Source organism: Eurypyga helias, unplaced genomic scaffold (genome assembly GCF_000690775.1).
Source record: "Eurypyga helias isolate BGI_N326 unplaced genomic scaffold, ASM69077v1 scaffold13608, whole genome shotgun sequence".
NCBI classification, from domain to species: domain Eukaryota; kingdom Metazoa; phylum Chordata; class Aves; order Eurypygiformes; family Eurypygidae; genus Eurypyga; species Eurypyga helias.
In genome coordinates this window covers 20,118-46,930 of record NW_010268963.1, presented here as the reverse complement: position 1 = coordinate 46,930, position 26,813 = coordinate 20,118, and the positions used below count along the sequence as shown (strand labels likewise).

Below are 26,813 nucleotides of genomic sequence, written 5' to 3'. Positions count from 1 at the left end.
GCCAAAGGGAGTTTTCTTTGTCGGGTGAAATTCGTGGAGTTAAGGATGATTAGGACACTGCAGTATTTGTGGAGTTGGTATTAGTTGCAGAGCCGTGTTCTTTGTGTCCTCACTGAGTAAAGCCCTGGTCAGTAGTGACTGATAGATAATTGTCTACAGTTCAAGCACTAGAAAATGTGTCAGCAATTAATTTATGTGTGCAAAACTCTTCTCCCTGATTTTGTAAGTGCAGATTTTGATGCAAATTGCATCCATGAAAGCAAGGTTGTGCCTTTCAAAATGTAAGCTATAATTACTAGTCTGAGAACCTCATGATATGAAATTCTCTTCTAGAATCTACCCTTAGTGAGAGAAGTCATTTATTAACATTACTGTGTATTTCTAAGTGGTACTCCTAGCTGTGTTTTAGTCATTAAGCACTGGTAAAATGCTTATTATAAGAGATAGGGCTTTACAGATTTGGAGGCTATATCATACAGGCATCCAGATGGCTTAGAAACATATATGGAATCAGAAATGTCTCTTCTGTATCTGCAGGTAGCTATTAATAGTAAAACCTACTTTTATTTATGTGTTCCTCATCTGTTTATGGTACTAGTCACAGACATACTTACTGATGTGCATGTAACTTGTCTTCTAGCTTCTGAAAGAATCACTGTCCCTTTAAACTTCTTATCCCAGAAAGCAGGCTACTTGTATAACAAGGTGCTCTGTGGACCACAGTGCTCCATGCAAGTAAAGTGCAAAAGAAAATCCATGGTATTGGTCATAGACAGCAGACTTAAATATTAATTTTCAGCCTGTTTTCTAAGAATTGTGTTATTCTTGTGCTAGTTTTGAGAGGAATTTTTACTACAACATCTCAATTCTCTTAGGAATTGATTTGGCCCTTAAACACAGCCCTAAGTGTAGTGACATGTACAGATGTACAAGAAATCTAGGAGGAGTGATTTATGGGGAGAAGCTAAAGAAACTAAAACTCTTAAATGTCCATATGTCCTGCCTAAATGATGTGTGTAAACATAAGAGGTGGAGATCTCGGTGGTCTACAAATATTTGAAGTTCACAATCAATTGGTAGAGGGGGATTTTATGGTGTAGAGTAAGAACTCTACCAAGACTGATGAGTTGAATTGGAAAAAAAAGAAAATGTTCAGGAAAAGCAGAAGAAAAGTCATTCTGATTGGAAGGAAAGCCTATTGTAGAAATGATGAAGGTTTCCTGCTGGGTTGCTGAGTTGAAAGGTAGGGAGGACTTTTAAAATTTGAATGCATGAAGTCTAACACAAGTAGTAATGGCACAAATTTTGGGTTGCCAGGAGTATATGCTGGATTTGTAGATGTTTCCTGTCTGATTTGCACAAGCTAGCCTATAGCCCTTTCCAGCATTTCAGCTGTGCACTAGGGGCTATCCTTGGAAGCCACTGCATCCTAACAAAGTGTTCGGATAGTGACTCAATAAAAGCCACTGGAGCTAACCGTATCTAATAATATGCAGTTAAAATGCCTTTTTGCTTAAAGATTAAGGTCATACTTTAGGAACATGATTATGTACTTTCCCACCGATTTTATTTTTATTACCATAAAAAAACTTGAAGGTTTTTCTCTAATCTTGTGTGGTTTTGATCCAACCACATGGATGCCTCAGCAGTCAAAGCAGTACTTCCTGCGTTTTATGAACAGATGAAATAAAGATATTAAAGATATTAAAAATATCTTTCTGTTTCATTGCCCATTGGCCCAGGCCAACTGCCCCCCGTAATGGAACGGAGGTGTTGGGCACACCATTTCTGCATGTAGGAGTTGAGAAAAGAGGTTTCTGTGCTCTGCTGACCTACTCATGCTGTACAGAATTCATTAAGGCCCAGGAACTATGTTTGGAGTGTTCCAGGGAACAATTACAGCCAGCCTGTAATCTGCTGTTCTGCAGCACGTTGGGGCTCTATAATAGTTTGAAGGGGCCTGGCAAGAATTGTATTGATTTCTTAGGATTCAGGCTGATTGCACTTGGGTACTCTGATGGTTGACGTTTAAGAACACCTACCCTAGCTGTTATTAAGAAGGTGGGACTAATCCTGGCATAGGTAAGACCTTGTTTGCCCTTCATTCAACTCAGCAGACAAGTTTTAATGAAATAGCTCCCTTTTATTTATTTATTTATTTATTTTTATTCCATAGCTCTAGCTTTGATTGTCACATTTGGAACTATACAGTGTAATTCACTGTATAACCCACATATTGGTCAGGATATGTCATATCATATATTTATTCTTTCATTAATCGTTTTGTCTCTATCCTGTTTGACTGCTTGAAATAATTAATGCATTTTTTTTTCTATTACTATGTTGTATTTCTTCCAAGTTGCTGATTTATTTACGCATAAAAACTATAAAATATCTTATTGTTTTATACACTATGACTGGATTCATGAGAAACTAAGAAGCATATCACTGAAACAGTTCATTCTTTTAGATCGTTCAAGACAAGACCTTGCTGTTGAGTTTACTCAACATTGCTGTTTAGCTGAATTCTAGAAACTATAGACTACAATTTTATTTATCCGTACTACCCATCATTACAGCATAGAGCATTGTATCCTAGATGCTAAGCATTACTTACTGTTTTCCTAATAGTTGTGTTTCATTTAAAATTTTACATATATGCCCAAAGGCAACTTTTCCAACTCCAAACCAAAAGTCTAATCCAGACTCTCCAGGACTTGTTTACTGCCTTTACTGAGCCTTCTTTCAAATACTAAGCACACCTGACATTTTGAAATGTCTATTTCAAAAATTTCCATTTGTAAATTGAAAACCAGAATGCTCATTGTAAACCCACAAAGCTCTATAAGCACAAAAATATCTACATTTTCTCTTTTAATAAAAATGTATCACTAAGCTGTAAACAACTCACATGCCATTAGCATAAATGATATTCTGAAGCCTCTAAACTTACCCCTTAAAGTGGGAACAACAAGAAATCCTTTGACGGCTGTAGCATGTACCTTTTTTAATCAACATTTATAAAAGAGCACCCATAGGAGTGAGCATGGTCTCTCAGAGCTGCCATTCAGGGTGGTAGAGAGCAAGGCTAATAAATGCCTAACACTCCAGAACCCCATCTCTTTCTTCACAACAGTGTCATAATCATTCATTTGATAGACCGCAGTGATTTTTTTAGCAACTTTGTCATACTTTGTTTTTTGACCTTCAGTGTCTGGTCTGTGGGTGGGCTTCAGTGCCTGCTGCTGGATTTTGGACTTAATTACCAGGACAAAGCAGATGGAGGAGAAACAGTGTTTACATTTTTCTGTAAGACATAATTTATTTTCCCGTTGTTTATTATTAAAGTATTTTTGTCTACATAGTGTTAATTATTTGCAAACATGTTTATAACATTTGTGTGATGACTGTGCAGTCTGAAGAATTTTAAAGTCTCCCTTATTGTCTCCATTTTTAAAAAAAGCATTTCCTTCCCATCCAGACTATGTCTCTAATTGTCTGGTTCCTAAATGGCAGTTTGGGAGGAGATGCCTGTGTGAAATCATGACCATGATCTTTAAGGTCCCTTCTAACCCCAACCATTCCATGATTCTATGATTCTATTTTTTTGACTGTATGAGTGCTGGTTCACAATTCAACACACATTGGGAATACATTTTTTTTTGTGCAGAATTCAGCATTTATTTTGCAGTGGACTCTTAACACAGTCTATTGTAAGCAACCAACTTAACTGTTCAAATACCATCCGCAGCTCATCCACAGAGAGATCTCAATTTATGGTATCTGGCTGAATTGCCCTTAGAAGTCTCCAGCAGCAAAGTCCCTGACCGTAAGCATTTAGGTCAGGACATTGGAATGTTACACACTCAGAGTGGGATTTATTTGCCTCTCCAGATGTGATTTAAGACCTTAGAGGTATCCAACGCATCTGTGCAGGTCTGATCTTGCAGCTTGGAACTAGAGACTTGTGTTGGGGCAGATGAACCTTTTCCTGCCCAGAAGCTTAGCGTCATTCAGAGACTGAAAGCTTGACAAACAGAAGCACAAAGTCAAAAAAGCATACAGAAAGCTGTTTCCAAAACCCAGCTGTTTCCTTTCAGCCAGGGAGACCAAAGAGAGAGCAAAGCGTCTAAGCGAAATACTTACCAGGGTAAGTCAGACTGAAGGGGTTGAGGCATTTATCCAAAATGTCATCCAAAAAAAGGTACGTACAGCCATGTGTATGCATGTGCATGTGCAAGAAGTGTTTTGTAATGTTTGCGTTTCTCAGCTGTTCAGCAGATATGTCCTGAAACTCCAGCAAGGTTCCCTCTTGCTGGAGTCAGGGGTGCAGGAAAGACTAGTAGACTCCAAAAGCTCAGGTCCCACAGCTGATGTGACCACCTCGTGCGGTCACTCTCCCCAAAAATAATGTCAGCCACTGGGGCTATTCTTGAAAGTGTGTTTTAGAAACCCAGAACTGAGAGCTGTGACCAGCCACATTTAAACCCATCTAGCTCAAAGACAATCATGCCTCTGCTATTAGATCCTCTCCCAACTGACTGATGTTCATTTAGAGAATGGAGTTGGATCAGGATATGACAAATAGTTCTTGAATAGTAGCTAGGTACATTGAATATTTTCTTTCGTATCACTAGTGGAATAAATGTTACTTAGTTAAAATTAATTTTAAATTCATTCAAGGCTAGCTTTGCTCATTTAGGCAGGATGTACTCAGTTGCTGCTGTGAAAGGGACTGTGTCACAACATAACTTGCTTTCATTTTCAAGCATTGAGAGCTTATGTGGTGTTATCAGCCCAACACAAGATAATTCGCTAATGCAATTGCAATGAAAACTTGGAGACTCAGCAATTCGATATGTAGTGGTGGATACATCACAATCTCAGCTCATAAGCATAGTCAACTCTCCCAGCCTCAGACCCGCAAGGGTACTTCAATTTTCTTCCTGTCTTACAGCTCATAAAAGATCATCTAGTTCCAAACCCCCTGCCACGGGCAGGGACACCTTCCACTAGACCAGGTTGCTCAAAGCCTCATCCAGCCTGGCCTTGGACATTTCCAGGGATTGGACATCCAAAACTTCTCTGGGCAACCTGTTCCAGTGCTTTAAATCCCTCTCCGTGAAGAATTTTTTCCTGATACCCAATCTAAATCTCCCTGCTTTCAATTTAAATCCTTAACCCCTTGTCCTGGCACTACAGGCCCTTGTAAAAAGTCTCCCTCCAGCTTCCTTGTAGCCCCATCAGGTACTGGAAGGCTGCAATAAGGTCTCCCCAGAGCCTTCTCTTCTCCAGGCTGAACAAGCCCAACTCTCTCAGCCTGTCCCCATAGCAGAGGTGCTCCAGCCCTCTGAGCATCTTTGTGGGTCCTCTGGACTCACTCCAACCAGTTGATATCCTCCTCCTGTTAAGGGCTCCAGAGCTGGATGCACTACTGCAGGTGGGGTGTCACAAGAGCAGAGTAGAGGGGGAGAATCCCCTCCCTCGACCTGCTTTGAGCAACCTGGTCTAGTGCAAGGTGTCCCTGCCCATGGCAGGGGGGGTGGAACTAGATGGTCTTTAAGGTCCCTTCCAACCCAAACCATTCTGTGATTCTCTTCACACCATATGCTGTTGGGAAAGGGTGGTAAAGTTTTATAGATATATTTAAGGGTATTATAAAGGCACAATAAAGTAAAAATAATGAAAAAAAAAAAGAAATTACTTAACCACTGAATTAGAACATTAGGCTGCGGTAGTTTTATTGTATTTGGGTTCTGCTTGGGTTTTACAGTCATGAAGGGATAGAATTCTTTTTTAAAAGATAGAAAATTAAGAATTTTTATTATAACAGTACCTGTAAATATTTGCTTAAACACTTAAATTCACTATGTTGCTGAAGACAACTTAGTTTTGGCTCAATCAGCACAAAACTGATTTCAGATATTTATCTTTTGAAAATGTTTTATTTGCATTTAGGGAAATTTATCTAGTTCAGAGATAAAGATTTTACTCATACAAATTGAAATGTTAAGTAATTAGCGTTACAGTGAAAGGAATAGTACAATAATGGTGGTGACTAAATTACAGATAATTTGTTTAATATGAAATAAGTTTCAACCCAAAATGGGGCCACTTTCTCTGGGAAGCTAGCAGAGAAATCAACATGATTGCTCTCAATAGTGCTACCCTCTTTTTCCTGTTTAGAACTGAATAATATGCCATTCATCTTGAAGGTGAAGATGGACAGTAGGAAAGTCTACTGACTGAGAGTGGCATAACTTACCTATATTCTCCCAGACAGAAGTTTCTGTAAGTCAAAGTTTTCATTCCAATTTGTGGATGTTTTTTCCCTCTAAAATCAGCTGGACTACTAGACATCTGAACTTCTCCCATGGAAAGAGACTCTCAGAAATAGTTGCAAAGGAGTTAAAAATATTTCAGGGCTTTCTCTCGTACAATAGCTCCACAATGGCTGTTCTTGGCTTGCCCTCCATCGCCCTCCTGCCACCCTCTGCCCATCTTGCCCTGTGAATCCAGATCTGGGAGATGCTCTGTACAAGCCACCCAAACCATGAACTCTGCTGCAGTGAAGCTTGCTAACCCTCACATTCCGGTCCTGACCACAGTGTGTAATGTGCTGTAAAAGAGGCAGACTGGCAATGAAAATTTTATGTTGTGGTGTTTGTCTGGGCTTAAGTTCTAGAGGAATTTTTGAAAGATAACATGTAGCTTAGTGATCTACGCTCAAATCAAGCTGCTAGTTGTGAAGTGAGCTCAGTCAAAAAGTTCAGCATTGTTTGCGCCCCTGATGGCTTTTATATACATAAAACCAGTAAGACTTTAAAAAAGTCTACTGCAAGTTTTACTGTGATCTATTATAGCTGATGGTATCTTAAATTATTCTTCACCCCTTATAACAGCAATGAGAAACTTCAGGTAAAGGATGTAACCTGCTCTGCTCTGTCTCACTACAGGGGGATGTTCTTCTCCCCAGCTTAGAAAAAATTAGGTCTTTTTAGACATACAAAGAATACAGCATGAACATCAGAATTTCTGTAGCTGGTTTTCATGTGGGATGCTTGAAAGGAATTAGAATATTTTCAAGGAGAAACTTATGGCACACTACTTGCGTATAGATTAACAACAATGAAAGTGATAAATTAAAATCGTAACATCAGTTTCATTTTTAGCTCTGCTTTGCATTTATATAGAAGGATATATTATTATTGTGATTTAACTTCTACTAAGAGGTAAAAGAAAGGAAAGTATAAAGTAGCAGCAGTTGTAATTATTTTCTGGAAAACTTCAGCTTGCAAAAAGTGCTGCAGCCTGTCTGCTGAGAAACAGAAGATGCTGCGAGTTCACCAGGCCATCCTCCCTCTATTTTCTAGGCTGGATCCCCAGTATTTTCCAACACAGCAGTTCAGCTGTAAGGTTCAGCACACACTGAAGGAAAGATCCATCTTCCATCTCAGATACCTCCTGTATGGCCTCCACTTATTTTGTTGGGTGTTTGGTTTTGGGTTTTTTTCCCCCTGGCTCCCTTCATGTGCTGGCAGTAAGGAGCGTTGGTAGCATGGAAGACAGGTATGACAGCTTGGCACAGTATAGCAATCCAGCTCCTGGCTCTTTTCATCAGCTCTGTCAATACCAAAGATCCTTTGTATTTTACGTGCTAGCTTAAACCCCAGGGGCAGACTATACTCCATTCACTTCTTGTGTTTGCTAGATTTTCAGCAAAGCTCTTTTTATAATATTGCTGTGTGAGGTGACTGAGTTGGCTTAGGGGAATGTCTACAACCATGGAATATGCTCCCACAGGATGTAAGACTCAGTTAGTGCCTTTGCCTTTCACCCCAAGAGTAAAAGGCACTTTTCCCACTTTGCCTTCTATGTTCAGAAGTGTATCTGTGTTGCTGCTTGCTTCTGCTCTTACAGGAAAGAAATTACTAAAATCTTACCAAAACAAAGCATCCGTTCCCATATGCAAAAAATGAGAATGAGAGAGCAAGTGAGCCATGTGAGGTAGGGGTTCATTAGTTAACAGATACTGCTGGGATATTTTAATGATAAAGGTGGCATAAAACCTTTGCAAGGGAAGTCATCAGTAGGAAACAAGAGTCTATTTTAACTCTTTTCTTTTGCCTTTTGGAACAGAAACAGACACACTGAGAGGCAGGCTCAAGAAACCTAATTAAATACTGAAAGGAAATGAAAATTAGTTCCCAGTTCCGTTGCCCAGACTGATTCTGTGCATATTCGATTTGTATTATTTTCAAGAAAAAAGTAAGACATTATAACCAAAATTCTCAAAGTATTTCTCATTCTTGAAAAGAGGAATTAGGTGTCTGGGCTAGTCTTCAGTTATGATCCATACACCCAGTAGTCTCATTAGGACCTGCCAAATATTTCACATATCTCAGACCAGTTTCATCTTTATAAAAGGAGTCAGTGGACCACCACAACTATTCATTTCTGTGGGGAAATGTTTAAAGACTTCAAAGCAAAGTTTTCATAAGGAAAAAACAATTGATAACAAATTATATTTAATAAGCTGAGTTCCCATGGAAGTAATCATCAACACTAACTTTTTAAGGCTGTTATTTCACTTAAAGGGAGAGTTAAATCAAAATACTATGTTTTTATGATCTATCTGCACCAGTGTCAGTATCAGTATCACTGACACCAGTTGAAGTGTTAAAAAGAAAACTTTATAGCATCCTGAGGTTGCTTTGCTTTGTAAATAAGACTACAGCAACATTTTGCAGAATGTGAAAGGAATCCTGTGTAAGTAGCAGTAGAAGAGAGAAATCCTTATTTTAAGGACACACCCAGTGCAGGAACTTGCTTTAAGACTAGGTTGAAGATACGGCTCATACTTTGGCTCATGCTGGAACACTGTTTATTTTCCTGGCTTTTTAAAGTTGTATTTGTATTTCTAGTTTTGCAAAAAAGGACAAAAGAGAAGTCCTTAAAATTTAAAAAAAATGTAGTGATATCTGAGATAAATAACTCCACACTAGGACATACTTTTTATTGTTATGCATTAAGCTTTGTAATGCTAGTTCAGAAAGTCCCTGATAACAGAGAATAAGATGTATTGAAACTAGTTGAATTTATGCTCTTTCACTTCATTCTGCCAGGGCACTGACATCAGAAGTGACTAGATTCCTATAGGCACCTAACTTCAGAAAGGGGAGATATGTCTGTACTTTCAAATTAAATGTGCCCGGGAATATTTCTAGGTGCTTAGGCCAGCTGGCACTGAGCAGCCTGTGCCAATGATCAGAAGCTGTTAGTCTCCAAAGCAGGATGTCTGCAGGCAGGCTGCCTGCCAGGAACGGCTCCTGGAGCATGCCAACTTCCAAAGCCTCTCCAGGAATTTCCTGGGACACTGATAGTCCGCATAGGCCAAAAGCGGGCAAGAAAATGTTGTAATGCTTTGTTAGGGTGGATGACAACATCCTTGTGCCCAAGAACATTCCCATGCACTGATTTACTACTGTGGATATAGACTGAGTGCCTTGCAAAAGACAGGGGGGGGAAAAAAAAAAGAAAGAAAGAAAAAGAGAAAGCAACGATTATGGTAGTATGTAAATGGGCATGAAAGATAGACAGATGGACATAAAAATGAGCTATATTGGATGTTAGTGAAAATGGTACTAGGAAAAAGAGCTCTCACAACCTGAGGTTCCAAAATGAAGAAAATCAGTGAGAATTTTTAGAAAAATTTCCAGAAATATCTTCAATCTAAAATATAATAGGATGTAATGTAATATAATATGAATGTGTGACTAATATACGTATTTTTTGGAATGGTGTGACTAATATATATATATATATAGGTTTTATCCAAGTATGGACAGTCTAAAAAAATCCCTGTCTTTCAAAATGTTATAAAACATCTAATCTGTGAGTTCATTACATCTTAATGGATTAATTCAGTTTGTAGGTGGGACAAAGTTGCAGTGATTCAAATGAGAGCATTCAGAAACTGGGCTACTTAAGAAGTGTTGCAGACAAATAGGCCAAATAGGACTGGAGTTGCAGAATTAAATGGTTGATGCTGCAGACTGGTGTCCATACAATAAGTGTTCTAGGTTTTTTTACTGTGTTCTAGCCCTAGTCTGGTCTCTTGAGCTAATATGCCCATTAGCAGCGGGAGCTCGTTTTAGGTGCACTCCTGGAGCACACATTCAGGTTTCATTTCATCCAAAATAAAATCCAGCTTATGTTCCCTGAGACTTCTCTGCCACACGAACCAAAATGATAATCAGGAGATTCACTTCAAGGGTGTACTCCTGATCTAAACTAAAACACTAATGTAGAGGCACCTGGAGAGCTCATGCAGCAATGCAGAGCTAATGTGCATGATTAGCGAGCAAGCCGAGGCCAACCAGCAGTGGAGCAGAGATAGAAGCCGTTAACCACTCAGAAAATAAAATGTTTGCATAGACAAGGAAAAATTTTTTTGCAAACATAAATGCATTAGCACACAGCAGAGAACAGAAATCTACTGGTAATTGTCTCGCATATGGGATTCTTTGCATTGGCAAGAGGATTGTTTTGCCAAAGCTTGCTTACAATAGCGAAAAGAAAAAAATGCACCACAACAGGAAAACAAACTAACTCAGAAGATGTAATTTTGCACATATCTGGCTCTGATTCACTACACAAGAGAAAAAAACCCAACAACTTTTGGTGACATTTGCATAAGCATGAACTTTAAACTAGAGCAACAGCACAAAAGCAGAGAAGAGTTTTGATGCCAGCTGGACAGCTGAACGTCAGTAAATGCTGGATAACAGAGACTTTGTTGGCATTTTGTGAAAATCTAAAACTTCTGACAGAAATGTAAAGCGTAATGTTACACAATTCAACAAACAAAACACCAGCAGGACAATGTAAATTATGAAGAAAAGTTGAACAAATTAAAATAGCAGGAAATACAGAAAATACACAAATACTCTGCTAAGTTGAGTGAATGAATGAAGCATGTGACTAAAGTGGGACAAACAATTAAAAAAATTTACATACAAAAAGTCAGAAAACGATGCTCTATCTCCAGCAAACTCAAGTGCTGCTTAAATACTTCACAGCTGTGAGCTGCCTTTGTGCTGTGGTTATCCGTGAAGCCCATGTAGCTAAGCAGCATTTTGCTACCCTGTCTCATTTCCCAGCCTGCCCCACTCCAGGTGCACGCTTGATAGGAAGTAGTTTGTCCTGCTATGGTGTCATGGCTCATCGAAGAGGTCTGCACACAGAAAGAGTGGATATTTGGGAACAGGCTTACTGCTCATGCAGGACCATTCACTGCATCTTCTCTGGAGGCAGGAAACGGTCCCGGCCTTCCTGAGGAGAAGCAGCACATCTCTCCTGTGTGGCGACTGCTCCTGCCTTTGTAAGCACTTAGAATTAAGCTCTCCAAGGAGTATTATCCATCAGAATACACAGCACCTCTATAAAATATGGAGAAAAAAAGTTAGCCAGACATCTGACATGGATTATCTATAATAATATAAATTAAGTCTTCTGTGACCTTTACAACAGCAGCAGCACTGTTGTAGACAGCATTAATGTGGAGAAGCTGCACTAAGTAGAAAATTTTGTTTCCCTTTCTGTCTTATGGTTGAAATAGCTACAGATGATTTTTTTTTTTTGAGGTGTAGTTTTAATCACTATAAATATCTGGGATAAAATTAACCAGATCAATTATGTCAAGAATTAAAAATAATTTTGTTTTTACCGTTTAAATGAGGATGAGATTTTAAAATATTGCAGGTTTTTGAGTAGTGAAGCTCTGAGGGCTTGCATGAAGAGGTATGTTATCGGGACTATCTGGGTGCAGAAGACCTGAAGATATGACAGTTTTTCAAATAATGCAAAAGAGTTATACACTGTAGGCTCCGTTTTATCTTTCACCGGGCACCTGTAACTACTGTAACAAAGTGAGATGGAACCATGTGTGGATGTACGAGAAGAGTGGGTTGGCTGTGGCCTGCCAGTGAGACGTGGTCCCAGTTCCACCAGTTGCTGCATGGAGGCTTAACCTTGATCAGTGTAACTACTTGCACATTTAAAGGTCAGCCACGTGTAAAAGCCTGTAGGATCAGGTCAAGAGTTTCTTTGCAAGTATAAATGATATAGTTTGTATGATAGAGTTTGTTTTGCCATGCCAATCCTTTTGGCCTGCAAAATAGCCCAATGAGTACACAAAGGGCTACAAAAGGATGTGGAAAGGAAAGATTTATGTATCTCCATTGTTTGTCTGTAAGGAGCACATAAGCAGTGAACAGTGGACAGCCTGTTGGAGCAATCTGTGATTGTGGTTATATCTAATAGCAGAGGGCAAGCTGAACACAAGTCTAACTGCGCATACAAATGAGTGGACTCTTGTAGTAACAAGATGATCAGAACTCATTTTAAAGCTATTATAGTAATTTAAAACAAGATAGTTTAAAAAAAAATAGTGATGTAAGCCTATGATCTGTATGTCTAATGATTTTCATGTTAGATTTTTAAAAATCAAATTCTTCCTCTGATTGACCTGAGTGAATATCTAATCAAATTAGCATTTTAGAATGTATGACCATTGTAATGTCATTTTCAGAATGTAATAATACTTTAGATATTATACTTTAGCTGTTATAAAGACAGATAAATATGCAAGAGAGGCACTGTGTGGAATTTGGAAGGTTGATTCTAAGGACCACTTTCCTGTTTGTCTACATTAGGTTTTTAGATAGCTTCTGTTACTTTGGTACCTATACATTGACATCTCCTCACTGCTTGATGGTGATACAGGAAGCATTTATATCAGTTCAGTGAGGGTATCACTTTTGTAATGCTTTACTGATACTTTATTCATAAAGTGTTTGATGTAATATTCATTTTAAATATTTTTGTAATTACTTATTTCTTTTCAGATCTGTTTAAAAGTTTTGATCACTTCAAATTACCAATATTCTTCATCATCACTTTCTTTTGGTGGACCATTCTAATTTTACCATCTGGCTAGATTCTCCTAACTTTTTTTAACATCATATGTTATGTGTTGATTTGTCACATTTTCAAAACTGTTGGAAGGCCTTAATCAAACCAGAATACCCAAACTCTTCACAGGAGAACATTCAGCATTTTCTCATCCTACCTCTTGCCAATTGAAGTGGGAGTTTTGACTATCTAGGGGTGGAAGCACTTACTATTAATACCAGAACTATTTGTATTATGACCCTTAGCATGAAATTTAAAGAGTTTAGATTATTGAGGTGATGATAAAAATCATTGTATTATCAAGTGTGAAGACTCTAAAAGGCAGTGGTAGGTTCCTTGGTCATAACTGCAGGAGCTGACTAGAGCTCATTTGTCTGCACAGAATACTTTACATTTAAATTAGAATTGTGTGAAGTAGAGATTGAAGGATTACTGTGTGTGAGATGAATGAGGGAAAGCATTGTAGTCTGAGCAGAAGGAGAATAAGCACTGTAGTTCATCTGCCATAAGAGATGGATTACAATGAATCCAAAGTGGAAGAAGGTTTGCTTAGGAATTATTAGCAGTGGTTTGCATTTAAGTAATCTATTAGTACAATAATATGTATAGTTAGGTGATGTGTAATCTACCAGTGGAAAGGGGAGTTTATTTTTAGATACAATGAAATGATACGCTCTTTACAGTGTAGGCAAGTCGGTAATAAATCTGGAGCTTCTGTGAAAAAAAAAAAAATACATCAAAACAAAAAGGCAGGATAAACAAAAATCAAAACAAAACCAAAACGAAAATCTGCAAGTATTCCAGCAGATGGAAAAACTGTATGCTCTTACCACTTGAGCAAGGTTTAGCTGTTAGCAAAAAGTGTTTGGTAGGTAAATTTGCAGCTAAAACACATACAGCAATGTTGAAAATACACTTTTCTTTGCACACAGTGACAGCAGGGATTATTTTACTGAATGTACTCAAAGCCTTATAGAGTGTCTTTCAGAATCTTGGTTTCTTCCAGAGCCTGGAAGAGGTGGTTGCTGGTTGCCCTCTCTGCCTAGTCTCCTATTCCCCTGAGAGTACAAATTTGATGGGCATGGCTGATTAGACTGCATTCTTTTTATATGGCCATGGTGCATACATAGGCTTTCTATGTCTAAGTACTGCAGGTTGTCTAGAGCAGTATTTCTGCCAGGGAGATGCTGGAAGGGAGTATGGGAGGGCTAGAGGATGTAGATAGCATGCCTTTCCCCTCCTCATGCCCACAGGATGTATTTGCCCTCAGGCTTCGTGGTAGTGTCAGGTTACTTTTGAACAGGTTCATATAGGTCATGTAAGCAGTTTAAATGCAGCTTTACCGGGCTTCACAGTTCTAGAAACAGAGCTAGGCTGCTTCTGGTACCTGACCCAGCACATTTAGCACAAATGGAATTAGCAAATTCAGCTTAATGCAGCTCTGCTCACCTTACTGGGTCAGCAGCATCTAGGACTGACAGGTTGATTGGTAACCACTAATGTAGCCATAGCAGCAAGGATATTCATGCTTTCTCATAGTTGTAAGAAAAAAATGTATTTTTCCATTTTAATAGTCTAGCTAGCACCTACGAAACTTCTTTGAAAGGACATAGAAAACAGTTATTTGGTACAGCTAGACTTCAATCTCCTCAGTACATGTACCCCCAGAAAAGGATGGTTAAACCCAAAGAAGCAGATCGTTTTAGGGATGTTCTGAACGGCTCAGTTACCAGTCAGCTTGGAGGAGAAGGTGGGTAAAACTATCTAGCAGTGGCATTTTTTCATATGTTCAGGTAATTTACAACACTGATATGATAAACACCTAAGCTGAATGTATGGATATATATACACTATGGTATATAGCTACACATGAAAATTTGAACACTGGACTGATGTATTTTTCCTTCACTATGAATAAAAGTACAAAATCTTGTTTGTACGAAGTTTTTCCCAGTATTAAGGCTCAACTGATACTGATCCACATTTCCTAAACACATTTGAATACAGTTATATTTGCTTGCTTGACAGAAACTTGTTAATAGCCATTCTGCTGACATCTTTCTTACACTGCTGCTTAGCTGCATAAATGGGTGGAAAGTCCTTTCCTCACATGTCCAACAACCTGCAGACAAAGTGCCTGCCAATGTTTTAATTTCTTTTGCATGTTCTGGTTAGAGAGTGAGAAGAATGCTTTTCACTCCACAATGTCATGAATATGGTAATCTATGGAAATCACAGAAAGCAGGTACTTAAGTTAAGCACATACTGTACTGCAGGAATCCCAGATGAATTCAAGTCTCATCTGTTTAGAGAAGAAGCTGTTGCCTATTAAGTGGCAGACTGCCAGATGTTCATGAAGTATCACAGTAATGTGTATCAGTATCTTCTTTTCTTTGCCCCAAAAGGTAACATTTTCTTTATCATCTATGTCATCCTTGCTTTTGATAATGTCTAAGCTTGCTTCAAATATTAACTCCTTTTTGTTTTATTGATGAATATTTCATGACTTCAGTACATTTGTAGAATGTAAGTTTTTGCTGCACTATAGTAAGCCTATAAACCTAAAATCTGTCCCTTCACTTGGTATATATAAGCTGCTAAAACCCAAACATTTGGGATAGAACATGAAGAATAATTTGTTTATGATTTTGAGCTGATAGAGGAAATTTTGGCAGTGTTAGAAAAATTATTTCTTTCAAGAAATAATAGTTATTTTAAATAATGGTTTTATCTGCACATTCAAGCATGGTACTATATATCTCATGGTGAGGTCACAGCAATATGTTTTCCTAGAACACACATTAATGTTCCATTTAGTCTCAGAATTACTGCCGGGCTGGGGGTTAGATCACCCGCTTTAAATAATCATGGTCTAAAGAGTAGGCAGAATAGTTGAGCAACTAAATACAATGGTATATACACATGCAGTGAGGGGAGCAGAGGTTACAGGAACAAGTAAATGTGCAGTAATTACAGATTATTGAGACAGTGCTGTTTGTGAAGCAAATAAAAGTTCTAAGAAAAAAATCAGAATAACTGAAAGGCAGAGTTCATTATTTTTTTCTGAAGAATTGTTGTGTTCTGTCCTTTATTTTGAAGGCATTTCCACATCATTAAAGGCAGTGATGCCAGTAATGTCTCAGATCTAAGAAAGAGAGCTGTAAGAATGTGTGAAACCTTTAATGTGAGGGACAAATGCTCTGCAGCTTCTTGCTGACGTAACTACAGCAGCTCTGGGGGCTGTAGCAATTTGTCTTGAACAACTGGCCCAAGAAACTCACTATCAGATGGAAACTGATAGAGTGAAGTATGCAGTCCTCTCCATGGCACATGCCTCCCCACATGCCATGGGGAGGACTCTCGCAGGATTCCTTGCTGGAGGGCTTGACATGAACCCTACTGCCTTCTGGATGACTCCTTTACACCATGTTAGCATTGCCAGAATAACACAGAGAAGAGCAGCTATTTAAGAGAATTTAGTTTTGAATGTTTGAAAGAGTAAGAACATCTAAAAGAATAAAAATTAGCAGCTTCACTTTCTCCATTACCATACATACTTAGTCTTCATTAGTTAAGCAGTTTACCTCATTAGTGGGGAAAGGTTGTGTAAAATACTCTCTCCGTATATCTATGAATATGAATATATGTGTTATTTGCTACCTTCAGAGGACCAGAATTCAGCTTTTGGCTTTATTGTTGGTTTGGGTTTTCTTTACCCAAAGGGAGCACAAGCTACCTTGACATTGTGACAAGACTTTTGTTGTTACTGTTGCTGTTCTTTGGTACTGGGACTTTGAGTTTTGTTCCTCTCTGGAAATGTTTGAGTCATGTTTCATTGTATTCTTTGAGAAAAAGGAAGAAAGCAGATACCACTTCAGGAGACTTTAGTAATATTTTTGTTGTAAAGTTGCAAGAGGGTGGGGGCAGACCACTGAATGGAGTTGCACAGTGTAAAGTATGGTCAAGACCACGTATGCGTGCAGCATCTAATAAGGATAGATATACGTAGCCATTCTGAGCACTTTAGCCTCTAGAAAAAATAAACTTGAAGGACTAGAAGCAACTGGGGAAAAAAAAAAATTGAAAATGCTTTCTCTGGAAAACTTTTATACGTCAACTATAGAAGGTTTCCACATGAACAAATGAGGGTCAAACACTGCTAAAACCTTTGTGCTGAGGGCATATAAAATGACCCATACAAACCTGATTTAAATTCTTGTAGCTCCTGGGTGAGGGCAGCTGTCTACCTTGCTTAAATGTTAATGTTTCCCTTATTTGATTGCCTTTCTGTACCATGTTCCCACTTTTCAGGGCTCCTGCTTCACCTATTACCCTCTTCAAAGCTATTCATTCTTGTTTGCAATCTTCGAAGCTTTAACTGTGTCTGAGGTAGTCACTTGGCTGTGTAGCCTCCCAAGCTGTTTCACTCTTAGCTTTCACCTGCCCAGCTGCTTGTCTCCCCTGTTCTCTGAAGCCAGTGAGAAACCTTCCCAGAGGTAGTCCTGCCGAGGCAGCAAAGGGATGAAGCTCAGCGTTTCTGCATGTTCACAGAAGAGAGGCGTATGTGGAAAGGATAGCTAAACCAACTACAGATCAACTGTTCTGCATAGGAAGGGAGTAGTCAGCGTGAATTTCTGAAGGGAAAACCACATTTCACCAAGTCGATAGCCTACTACAATGAGATGACTGGCTTGGTAGATGAGAGGAGAGACGTAGGTGTTATCTTTAGCAAGCCTTTCACCACTGTCTCCCTTAGCATCCTCATAGACAAACTGGCAAAACCTGCTGTAGCTGACCCTGCTCTGAGCAGGAACTTGGACTGGATGGTCTCAAGATATCCCTTCCATTCTCAAACACTGTGTGATTTTGTGAAGGTAGTTGATCACCTTTGTCCTTTCCAATCATGTAGAGAATTTGTACTTTTTCCTCCTTTCTTCTCTCCTTCTCTGAGTGAATGCTGTTGGTTAAGTGATTTTGGAGAAATACCTTTTCAGAAAAACAAGCTACAGAGAAGGAAGATTAAGAGCCACCTCTTTTTTGATTTCTAATACACTGCTGTGTTTTCGAACACACTAGTGTGTGCCACTATGTGGCAAAGTTTTGGTGTGACAGTTATCAATTCATTTGCATAGCTACAGAGTATGTGGGCTTTTGGTGCATCTCTACTGCAACCAGTATAGAATACTAGCAGAGCAATTTGAACTCTCTTTTAGAAGTTCAGTTTGTCAGACATTTTTCAGTCTCCATTCTTGTTCTCATTTAGTTTTGCTATGTGCAAGCAGAAACATCTACACCTGAAAAATGCGAGGTACGTGAAATATGACAATTTGTCTTCAGTTCTGTTTCTAGATTCATGAGGGATATCACTGTGTCAGTTAAAGATGTTTACATGTTGAAAGTGCACAAGAGGAATTTGGAGAATTAATGCATACACATCTTCATACCTCAGACTGGAGACAAATATAAATGAAATTGGATAATGACATTACATTCAATATGGGAAATTCTTCACTCATGCGGGAAACAGTATTTTTGAAACGTATTGCCTCATAGCTAGATGATACCACTACCCTAAATTTCCATCAGCCAGTGATCCCTATAATTGTTTATGTAAGTTATTCCTTTACCTTCTGACCACTGCTTCCTGAAAATCATTTTAATAAAAATCACTATTTTCCAGTGTCCTTTTTGATGTCCCTTCTCATCAGCGTATGCCAGCAGGATCTACATCAGATCCACAGGAATACTGTAGGAGACCTGATTATTTTTGGTTTATGATACCACCTAGCTGTGCCCGCTGAAATTTGAGTCTTCTAACAGTAGTTAGCATCCAGACCCATAGTAGGAGACAGCTCCCAGATAAGCAGCTCTTGACTACATCATGGAGACGTATGTAGACTTACCAAGAATAAGCAGCAGATCAGTTTCGAAGTGAGAAATAAAGTCTGGGTTGTCTGACACATATTGCACTGTTCACTAGCCTGTTCCAATAGTTAGGCTACTTGCTGGTGTGCCCATAAAAATTGCAGCAATCTGAAGTGGAGGATTCTCTCTACTTTTTACCATTAGGAAACAAGCACCTTTTTTAGTTCATAATATGCTCAATTACCTTTGGATTGATCCATGAATAAATTATAGTCTGAACAGATTTATTCACCTTAAAGCTTTCCTGGCTTAAGGTTTCATTGTTGATTCATTATGTTGTCAGTTCTCTATTGGCAGGGTAATGCTTTTTTATATCTGGATAGAGACAGTTTTAGTGGAAGATACGGTTATCTTTAAATGAGTAGGATTTAGCTTTTCTGGTGAGAACAAATTCATCAATGATAAATCCCTGGAGAAACTACTGAAACAAAAATCACAATGTTGCTGGAGATTTACACAGTTCATCAGTTAAAAGGCAGCTTTTGGAACTCTTGGGTGGGGAAGATGGTTTGGATTTTTCCTTTCTTTATGTAAAATACTCCTGCACAATATTTCAAGCTCCCAGGTTATTATTATTGCTTTCATGCAATTATAAACAATGAAATAATACCACTTAATTTATTTATTTTGGCTCCATTCTTGATGTTATCCCTCTAATATAAACACGTTGAGTTATGGCTATATAGAGACAGATGGATACAAATAATGTAGCTATAGACATCACTGATACAGATACATAAGTAGACAAGAATTATCTAATTACTCTGCTTGTTGCAATTTTCTAAGCACTTCCTATAATTCACATACTCTCATTAATTGGATTTATTCTAGGCAGATGTGGATATGACAAAGGTATCAGTGTATGGAGAGTTTAGTGACGTACCTGGATGTATGGATGTATTATTATTAAAAATAATAATAATAATAGGTACTGCAGAAAGAGCAGAGTTAAACTCACCAAGTTCTGTGCTTGTGCTTTCATTGGGAATTGTGCTATTATACCTTCCATATGCTCAGCAAGATATCCCCTACAATGATTAGAGGTGATTTGATGTAAATTCTCTCACCCATCTCTTTAGCAGTTATTTCAGCATGTTTCCATTTTTTTTGTTATATCCAGTAACTCGCTTCATTAACATATTGTTTGGAGTTTCATACAGACTTTGTCTCCAAAATGTTTGAAACCACAGCTTTGAACAATAAGCAGTCTCATCAGTGTTCCCTATATCTGTGCATTACTTATAATGGGAACCATCAATAAGTCCTTCCTAAGCTCCTGAGGCTACATATTCATGTATTATTTATTGTTATAGAAAGGATTGCTGGTTGTCAGTGGTGTTTGATGAAATTTGGCTTGACTGCTTGTGAACTACTAGACTCCAAACACAAAATAACCAGACCATTTGTAAGGGCAAACAGTCACCTTCTGTTAAGTCAGTGGAAGCTCATGGTCAAGCCTGGACTAAGACCTAGGTGTTTCCTTTATTATTTTAAATTCCATTTAGTCAATTTCTTGATGGAAAAATAGCAGTGCACAGCAAAGGCTAAGGTTGAGGATGTTAAATTAGATGCTAGGTTAATCATGGTTTCATTTATTTTTAAAAGACACAGATTTTATGGTTTAACTGCACACATGTCATTACGAAACATCTGAATTATGGTACTGATGGCATTGCAGACTTTACAAAATGTAAGCTGTACATTCCAACTGGCAGCTATGTTAGATGTAAAAATCTAAATACTTCCATCTCACAACTTAGAAAACTAATTAATTGCCTTTGTAATTCACTCTCCACCTATACACAAAAATTAATTCTTTTTCTGCACATGTCCTTAGATCACCTATTTCCTTTCAATATACTGAGTATTTCTGTCTGTAGAAATTAGGAGATTTGGCATACATTAAAAGAACAGAAAAGTAAAAGATTTACTCTGCAAAGATTTGGCTATTCTTACCAAAGATGATCTTTAGTTAGTCAAGCTATGAACAACTGTCTCCTCTCTCTACTACTTCAGTTAAAACCTCAGCAAAATTAGCTTTGCTACCTACTCTGAAAGTCAGTAATTCAATTCCTGGCCAGACAGGGAAGAGTCCAAAAATGGTCTATCAACAGGTCTCCTGTCTTCTCAATCCCAAAGTTGTTGGCATTAGCACATAAATTATGGAGAGAAAATAATTTTTCAGTGACACAGCTACTACTTATTCATAGTCAAAATGTATTTCTAATTGACGCAGCCTAGCAGATGTACACGAACACTTTTTATTGAAATTTTATTATTTACATTTTTGCTAAAAGTCTTAGGCTTTCTAAAAGTCATATAAAGAATTGAGTCTCTGTGTGTGTGCATTAGAGCCTATTGATTAGACTGAAATTAGACAAATTCTTCCTTCTACTAATTTTATTATTTAAAATAATTCTGGTTTTACTGTCTTATTTGACTTGGCTATGTAAGGCCACTACCATACCGCTGTGTGCAGTAGTATTTAAAGCCTTATTTTAAGACATCCTAGAACATTTCCTTTCCAAGATCATGTATGGCAACTGCACAGAAAGGAAAGTTTGTTTGATGTCTGTAAGAAAGCCTTTGAACATGACATTCAGGAACAAAGTTCCCATTGAACAGACAAAACAAGAGCTCTGTGCCAGTGGGCAAACTCAGGCTACACCTAGATTTGGGACAGATGGGGTCTGCAACATCCTCCACAGTTCTGGTCTAACATTTGCCTAGATTGAGTTTGCCTGAGATTTTCCCAGAGCATGGCTCAGTCCTAGCCTGCAGGATGACTCCTCTTCTGGAGAGCACTATGAGACTGAAAGTCTTGTTTGGACTTGAAGTTGAAACTGTGTTGAGACTACAAACCAAGCCTCAGAAGCAGGGAAGTGTTTCAAGGACCTCAGCCTCTTGATGTATGTTCAGAGTGTCAAAAGCCCAGCAGCCAAGAAAGCTTTTATTTGTCATAACAAGAAGCCTGAGGTCCCTAGGTTGGATATCATGACTGACAGATCTCATTGAGGAATTTTTCTCCTAAGGATTAGCAGAAGTGCAGGGTAACCTCTTATGGATTTACTTCATTTTAAAAAATAATAATTTCTAAATTTTTAAATAATTCCAGTTTTAAAATTCACATTGAAATTCCATGTTAAAAAATTGATAACCACAGCAGTTCTTGTTCTATATGCTCTTTGAGGTTGTATTAGTAGTGTGAATTAATGCTAGAAACTGCTGCGGCTATATATCCCCTGTTACTACCTGCTAGTTTCTGCAGTACTGCAGGAGCTTCTGAACGGGTTGAGTTAGGTGGATAAAATACTTCTGCAGAATAAGGAACTAGTTTCAGGGGAGGAAGGGCATGGTCTTTTATATCAAGCAAAAAATCCATGTTTTCTACCATTTTTCATTCACTTAAATGTTTGAATGCGGCACACTACAGTTGTTCATATCTCTGCTAGGTAAGGGACATTTTCTTTCGGAAAGCTGCGTGTTCTATGAAATCTGAACCAGAGCTTTCATGTTCTTCAGTGAGACATGAGTTTTGCAATTCAGTGAAATCTTCCTCTAGTTTGCTTAATTGGGTTCAAACAATAAATGTTTCAGAAAAGTGGGACATAGAGATAAATTAGGAGACTAGAATGTGTTTCAGTTCATTTGGTATTTGTTAGCCTTGCTATTACAGGTCAAGACATCCGTCTGTATCAGAATGCAAAATACACATTTGTAAGCTTTAAAATCATATATTGATATATTCAGATATCCATACAAATAATCTTACACACTGGTGGAACCCTTCTAAGTAAACTGATAGTTTTATGATCCCTTTCCACATACTACAGAAATAAAGTTACACATTTGAATTATTTAACGTGATACATTTTTATATATAAGCTAGTATGCAATGGGGAAATATAAGATTGTTGGATGCTGACCTGCAATTCAGCTGTTCTTCTGTTTTAGTATATTAATATTTTAATATTAAATATAAATTTTCAAGTCAGATCCTGAAGTTTATATTTGATTTTTATTCACTTCTCACTCTGGTAAAGTCTCAACTGATTTCAATTTCAACTTCCTGAATAAGCAGTAATTTGCACTCAGCAAGGACTTAGGATCTCATCCTTGGGATCATACTCACCTTTTTGCTACACGCGCTCATTAGTCATAATTATGTTACCTGATTTTTGTTTCAGAAACTACCTAGTTTTGGGCCTTACCTGGAACAACGCAAAAAGATAATAGCTGAGAACAAGATTAAACTGAAGGAACAGAGCATGGCTACTGTGCTTCCGGAGAAGAAGCATTTCATTCCAAAGAAGCCCATTCCAGCAATCAAGGTAACAGAGACACATGCTTACGTATAAGAAATGACTAGCCATCAGGCAGTTGACATGCACAGTAATTTCTGGTAGTTTGAGTTGGTTATTACTGCTTTTAAGCTTGTTAGAATGCATCAAAGACAACTATTTGTGCAGACTTTCCTAGCTTTTAACCAAAATCGATGGGAAATTTTTTGTGATGTACATGTATAGGTATTTCCATAATGTCATTTTTTAAAATTAAGATACTCAGGCAATGGAACGGTAATTATAGAACAAGATAGGGGTTCCTTGAAGAAGGAAGTAGAACTGTTAAGAATTTCTTTCAGTTTGAATGCTACAGTATGAGCTCAGTTTTGCATGATACCTTTCGATTACTTGCAATGTGCTAATATCTCCATCTTTCATGCAGGATCAATGGAAAAGGTTAGTATTCAGTACATATGAAAGCTGTGTTGTAGGTTTCCAGACTGAACTTTCAAAGCTGGAGAATTTTTTGTCTAAGTAGGAGATCAACCGTATACAATAAGTAAATGTCAAGGCGAAAATAAAACCTGTGACCCCACCTACTGCATAATCCATACATTGTATAGCTTTTCCCTTTCCTTAGGTAGACAATAAATGTCAATAAAATGAAATGCTGAAAGCTAATTATTCTAGATGTTCACTTCAGACCTTACTTAAACTTCATGTCTGAATAGGAAAAAGAAGCGAGCAAAATAAATTATCTTTATTTTAAAATCAGGATTCTCATGTAGGCCCTTTTATAACGCCCTGTGAAAATTACACCTATTGAGCTTGTTGGCTGCCTTCCTCATATATGTGAGGATATCACATATCTACAGATAGGTAACTCTCAGTGTATGATCAGATCTGTAAGAATTCTTGCAAAAATAAGGCCAAACAGAAAATACAATAAAATCGGTTGGTCAAAATAACACATCATTATTTTTCAGTTTACCAACATATGCAGTATTCCAAGCTAACAGGTAGAACTGCAAAACCAGCCAAGGAGAAATTTTGAGTCACCTTCCTGTTTAAGTTACATAGTTTGTCAGTTCTATAGAACTCTCACAGTTTTTTGGGCTGCTTATTTTGTTTTATGTCACACTGTTAAAAATTGCTCCCCTCCTCTTGTGCTAAGGTTTGCCTTTTTATGTATATAAAAGTTCCAAAGAACAGCAATCTACTCTTTTTTTTTTCCCCCCACTATGATGAGCATTTTCAAAGCCTATTTGACCTAGGAGGTTTTATGGTTCTGTTGTCTTTGCAGGTAGAGTATTGATGTAGGGACAAAGAGAAATTTTTTTAAAGAAGCAACAGCCAATAACTGCATTTTCAATGAGAGAGCTTGCTTCTGAAAACAGCAGAAAATGAAAAAACTGATACCATCCAAAAGGAAATAATGAAGGAAAAAGTTTAGCAAGAGGGAAAAAACAGACATAAACTCTTGAAAAAAACATAAATAAAAAGTTGAGTTCAATAATTTATCAAGCCTAACTCCAAGTACAAAAGCAAAAAAGAAACAAGTAGTAGGAGATAGATTAAAAAGAAGAAAAGAGGCCCTACTGCAGGGAAGAGGAAAATTAATTCCCCAGAACAAAAACTTTTGTTTACAGAAACACTAAATATTTCCATGTGGTGTCTGTGAGGAGCTTCTCAGCTAGAGAAATTAGGTTGGCGAGTGTCTCACACCTTCATTTAAATGAGATTGTAAAAGACTGAAGCAATTAAAAGGTAGGAACCACCAAAACTGATTCCTGATAGTCTTTCAGCCTGACCATCTCTTTAGAAGGGGATGTTTTAACCATAATGAGTAAAACAGCAATAAGAAATGCCCGCTAAGAGATAAGAAGATACCTGCATTTTGCTTGAAGTAGGTAATTTGCCACCACAAAGGGAGGTTTTAATAAACTTTATTATTATTAGATCCATCTATAATTATAGTGTGGAGAAAATCTGCCAGGAATATTCAGAATATTAATTAAGGAAGCTGAGTGAAGCTTAATGAATAAAGGTGACTTATCTGATACCGTTCCCTGATAAAGAATTCTCCACATAGAGAGGCAGAAGAGCTTGGACTTGAGTGATTTATTCGTAACTGTCCAAGAAGTTGTCTCATTTAGTATTACAAATCCCAGACCATCTCCAAGCAGTTCTGTCTTGGCTGACCCACTAGACAGAGGAAAGAATACATTCTGTTAGTTCAGACTAGGATAGGAGGGGGTTGGGAGGTCAGCTTTTATAGCTATGCCCAGCCTAACTCTAGTTCTCTGGAGCAGTGAAGAGGTAAGCTTGAAAACAGATTGGACCTGAGAGACAGCTGTCCTTCAAAGAGCTATGACTCCTGCTTTGGCTGGTTGTATTTTTGGAGGGTTGCTGCAAATTTCCGGATGCTTGCCCAGAACTCCCTCATCTCTCTAATCGCTGTTGGGTTGGTGATATGTAAATTCCAACATTTGTCTAAATTCCACATGCTGCCAAAATGACTTTTTTTATAGATTTAAAACCTCTCTGTGATTATCCAAAATATAATTTAATTTTTGGATAGCTTTCCCCATTACTTTTCTCTTTATCTTCTCTATTTTTCAGTATTAATTGTAAATGCATACTTTGATATTCAGCAGAGTTGTTTCTTCTTTTCTCACTTGTCTGTAATACCAGAATTTCTGCCATATGTGGATATGTGCCCTGGATCTTTTCTTTTTTACACATGCATTTTGTACAGCTCCACACATGTATCTGCCTACCTCAGGTTACTTCCTTATTACTTTAATTTCTTTTCTTATATATTTCTGTGGTTTTTTTCCTAATAATTTAGTTCTTTTTCCTTCAGGGCCTGTACCATAATATTTGGTCACCATTTATCTGCTTATTTTATTTCTTCCTATTTTACTCCACAAGTCTTGCTGTAGAGATTGCCCTGTTTGGTAGGTTAAACACTCTAGCATACTCAGTTTGTCAGCTTGGCTAGGACATGACATGTTGTTCCACTTGGAAAAATATCCATAGAGATCCTCAAGCTTAAAATCCTTGTGTTTGAACTTTTTTTCACCCTTGTGTGTACAGATATGGTCTTTTGCACATACATATGCGCAAGTTTTTTTATGCTGATGCCATAAGCACCCAGCTGGAAACCAACACTTTGGACGTATCTAGCCGCATTTAGTCCAGTGCTCTGCTTAATCTATAAAACACTCTTGACAGGTGAGGTATATTGATGTAGGCACAGCACTGGTGTGCCATAATGATGTACCATGTGGATCCTTCCTGGCATGTATCTGGGTGGTTCAACACGAGTAGTTTTAGCTTGTGCTTGCCTGCCTGGAAGAGACTGTATTATAATCTTCATCATAAATGTGGAGCTGTTGAGTATTTCAGGTGGAACGATGCATGTGTCTCCCATAATTTATGGGACTCTAAGTATGCTTCTCCCACGTATTTGCTCCAACATGAATCACAGCAATAATCTCTCCTGCAGTGGCTCATAATGATCCCTTCTTTATCACAGTACCTCAGAAAATATTCTCATTATATGTGACAGTTTAAGCAAATTTAATTTAGTCTTCAGATATGGGGAGAAATCCTACAGTCCAAACC

General features: G+C 37.9%; 1 protein-coding gene across 1 annotated transcript in view; it reads left to right on the top strand.

The window, feature by feature from the left end:
• Positions 1 to 26,813, top strand: part of LOC104514299 (dihydropyrimidine dehydrogenase [NADP(+)]-like) — a 45,753-nt gene that overhangs the window by 7,802 nt on the left and 11,138 nt on the right. Inside the window, 1 exon segment of the mRNA XM_010157931.1 lies at positions 23,088 to 23,231. Within this exon segment, the coding sequence (XP_010156233.1) occupies positions 23,088 to 23,231 (144 nt within the window).